Source organism: Glossina fuscipes, unplaced genomic scaffold (assembly GCF_014805625.2).
Source record: "Glossina fuscipes isolate IAEA_lab_2018 unplaced genomic scaffold, Yale_Gfus_2 0, whole genome shotgun sequence".
NCBI classification, from domain to species: domain Eukaryota; kingdom Metazoa; phylum Arthropoda; class Insecta; order Diptera; family Glossinidae; genus Glossina; species Glossina fuscipes.
This window is the reverse complement of record NW_023998414.1, coordinates 31,614,247-31,617,916: the sequence shown is the minus strand read 5'-3', so window position 1 is coordinate 31,617,916 and position 3,670 is coordinate 31,614,247. Positions and strand designations below refer to the sequence as shown.

Here is a 3,670-nt window from a genome sequence, read left to right as displayed (position 1 = left end):
TGTATGTATGTATGTATGTATGTATGTATGTATGTATGTATGTATGTGTGTGTGTGTGTGTGTGTGTGTGTGTGTGTGTGTGTGTGTGTGTGTGTATGTGTGTGTGTGTGCGTGTGTGTGTTTGTGTGTTCGCGTATGTATATGCGTGTCTTTTTGATAATTACGTGTACACCAAAACAAATATTCATGTCTATGCATAAGCGCGTCTCTGGGTGTAGATTTATAATCATACAAAAGCCCCAACACCATAACAACAGGATAAAACAACCGGAGTTTATGCAATTTTTTATAATTAATTCAAACGAATGAATAAAATGAAAACACACAGAGCACAGAAAAAAAAAAAAACAACAACAACAACAAGCCAAGTGTAAATACATGTAAAACAAAAAGTATGAGGTATAACGTAAACGTTGAAAGTAACCGCAATTGCACGTGTTATAGATTCCAAATGTATTACGTGTATGAGGATGTGGTGTCACTATATATTGAAGTTGCTGTTGGTTTATTAAATGCCGCACATATCCCATAATGCAAGGATTGAATTATTTTACATATACGTAAATTCTAGATTAGTTATTTACCAACACATATAAATCATAATAGAGAACCGTTTTTTAATAGCCAAAATATATGTATGTACGTAAATTCATAAAATATATATATATATATAAATAAAATTCTATACTTTGTTTTAACGAATTCCGGAAGGTATTATCACTTTCTCAATCCGTCGGGTTAACTGTGAAAAACTGCTCTAAAAATATCGCAAAAACTCAATCTTCAAAAACTAATTCGCAGATTGGCAATCTGCCAAATCTCAAAACAATATATAAAATGAATCCGAATAGTTATATATTCATTATCGTAATGAACATGAAGATTACAAATCGCTTCGAAATCGGGTCACCCGTGATTAGAATGACGAGACACAAGAAAACTGGAAGAGTGAAAGGCTTTTACACAAATCTTGCCTCTACCCATCGTCTAAATTTCTTTCTTACATAGGTAGTGTGCTTCGCCCCCATTAATTGTCATTCGTATTAATATCAGGCTTGATCTATCATTTCCGATTTTTCGTCACAATCTTTCAGTTCTTAAGCAATTATGAAACAGACCTGCGAAGCATCATAACATAACATCGTAATCCAACTTAACTAAAACCCGATAAACTAACGACCATTAACTAACTACCTACTAATGTTTACGATTATTGAAAATTTTGAGAAGAGACAGGAGATAGACCCATGCTTGGACTTTAAATTTTCTTGAGATTTATCTCTAAGCTGATTAAGTATATTTACACACAAGGCGGCATATTTGTGTACGCTGCAAATAAAAATACAAAATAAGTATATCGCGAGAGTGTGGGATCGCACGAAAGAGAAGAAGAAAATTGACTTTAGGAGAATTCGCATTTAAATGACGAAAGTCGTTATTATATCTGATCCATACAACTTTCATAGCCCAAGTATTTTTGTTAATAGAGACAGAATGGTGAGCGTGTGTAGGAAAGGATTCGGTCTAAACCTTTATTAACCAATTTGCTCTCCTACTAATTTTTATTATTGTTTAACAGCCGGGGAATTATTTAATATTTTATCAGAGATGTTTTGTAATTAAATTAATTTGTCTCCTCGCTAGGGGATGAATGGTATTAAATGCAACAAATTAATTGTTTTTATTATAATTTATTATTTATTTTTAGTTTTTCAAATAAATATCACAACATGCGTACTCCAATACCAACAACAACAACAATAACAATAACGACAATAATGTCTATAATATTATTAATAATTACAATCAATGTCACGAACACAAGTTCTCAAGAGGAGGAGAAAACTTTAATTGAATATCCCGGACTAGCAATAAAGGAAAAACGATACGATTACACTCTGCCTAAAGAACGTACCAAGCGCGGTGCATTCTGGGATTTATTTCAGAAAGTGGTGATAACGAAAAACTTGATTGTCGATGTAATAAAATTAATGATCTAATATACGAGCCAGTTATTTTCAAAGAGGTTTAAGTCCATTTAGTTTAAAATCGAATGATTTATTATTGCTTTCTTTCCTTTTTCCTTATTGAACCTTGTCTTCAGTAACTTAATTTGTTATTATGTCGCCTGTCCGACATCTCGCTATCGTCTTCAATTTCTCTAATTTTTGTTTTTAAAGTATGCGCCATATGGTATGCTTCAAATAATTGACCGAACATCCAATCAATACGTGGATAATGTTATTAAGGCGTGCGTGTATTGTAATAGATTCGCACGTAACTACAAATAATTCGCGTATTATTCAATTCGATCGCGATTATTGCTCTAAATTGAATATTTTTATCGATTCGGACAGTTTGAAAGATGTAAAGAAAGGAGAAGGAGAAAAAAATTCGCAAAAAAGTCAAGAGAAACCGTTAGATCTATGTAAAAATAATTTAAATTCAATTAAGGAAAAGATGATCTGGATTTTTTTTTTTGTGTTTTGGGAGGGGCGAAGGAGAATCGAATGGACTTTAATCTCTTTCAAAATAAACAATTAGCTTATCTACTTTGCGGAAGAACAATAAATAATTTGTCGAGTTTTTCTTTTCATTTTCCATTTAAAGCAATACCAAGATACCAAAGATTCGTTAAATGAAATTTATAGCTTAATTAGCAAACAATTTAACGATTTGGAACCGACCACACCAAGTACACAAGACACGATTGGCGCAACTTCTCCGGTGAATTAAAAGCAATGAAAATTTCGATTATTTTAAGTTGGAAAATAAACAAAATTTCATTTCTAAGGTTAACAATAATGACGACAGTTCGGAAGCTCAATCAACTAGGAGACCATATACAATTTCCCGTTATGAATTGGGACGCATTCTGGGACGTAATTATCGTGGCTTACAGCGATTAAAAGATATTGAGATCAGGGATGCCTTAAATGTAAGATTGAAGTTAAATAAAACAATTTTGTTTATTCTAAACAATTTTTAAATTATATCTCTATTTGAACAGCACAGTCATTATAATGTCTTGGAATATAAAGCTGAGGCCGATAAGCAATTCGCCAATAGTCTGCCACTCGAAAAGAAAAATCTGATTAAATCATTTATAGGTTAATTTGTAGTAAAGAGATTTTTGTTTTCACTTTCAATATCGTATCGCAATCGCATTTCATAATAAGTTAATAAGTGAACATCGCATTTAACGACAGATAAATGAAAGATTTCCAGAAATTCATAAGAAACACATTATTTCATATTTTAATTCTTAATATTTGTTTCAATTGGTTCCACAACAAATTCGGACCGACTGTAGATGGATTCCGTCGCGGTTAATGATTTAACAGTGTCTTCATTCTACTCTAATAGATCATTCTGTACGAGAGTCCACATCGTCACCGGTAAAATTTATGAGTTTTGCTTTTCATTTTCCTTCACCTCATTTATGGTGCAAGCGTATGTGTATTAAATATAGCCAGATATATACAACATCCGGAAGGACTTGAGATGGACTCACCTTTTATTATATCTCTCGATTCAGAATCACTTTTTGAATTGATTTAAGATTGTCTGCTCCTTTGTTCGTTTACCCGCTTGATATTCTTGTACGCAGTCTACGGATCGCAATTTTTCAAATATTTTAATAAAAATTTTTGACACCGATATGTCTTGG

At 32.3% G+C, this 3,670-nt stretch overlaps 1 protein-coding gene and 1 long non-coding RNA gene across 3 annotated transcripts in view; both read left to right on the top strand.

Annotated features, from left to right (window-relative positions):
* Positions 1–1,721, top strand: part of LOC119634934 — a 33,120-nt gene extending 31,399 nt beyond the window's left edge. The window contains exon 3 of the long non-coding RNA XR_005247001.1: positions 1,709–1,721. This is a non-coding gene — a long non-coding RNA (uncharacterized LOC119634934). The remainder of the gene's footprint in view (positions 1–1,708) is intronic.
* A 13-nt stretch (positions 1,722–1,734) lies between these two features.
* On the top strand, positions 1,735–3,670 carry LOC119634911. Of its 2 annotated transcripts, none has more exons than XM_038029343.1 (4): positions 1,735–1,979; positions 2,611–2,727; positions 2,795–2,938; positions 3,011–3,670. In XM_038029343.1, exons 1-4 carry the CDS (start codon positions 1,779–1,781, stop codon positions 3,113–3,115), a joined length of 567 nt encoding a protein of 188 aa, XP_037885271.1. In that variant the 5' UTR covers positions 1,735–1,778; the 3' UTR covers positions 3,116–3,670. The 2 variants fall into 2 exon arrangements, with proteins under 2 accessions (XP_037885271.1, XP_037885278.1); XM_038029350.1 differs by having other exon boundaries at positions 3,016–3,098.

Coding starts and splice junctions, on each gene's coding strand:
- LOC119634911 (XM_038029343.1), top strand. CDS start 1,779: ATGTCTATAATATTATTAATAATTACAATCAATGTCACGAACACAAGT. Junction 1,980..2,610: donor CGAAAAACTTGATTGTCGAT/GTAATAAAATTA, acceptor TTCCATTTAAAG/CAATACCAAGATACCAAAGA. Junction 2,939..3,010: donor AGATCAGGGATGCCTTAAAT/GTAAGATTGAAG, acceptor CTATTTGAACAG/CACAGTCATTATAATGTCTT.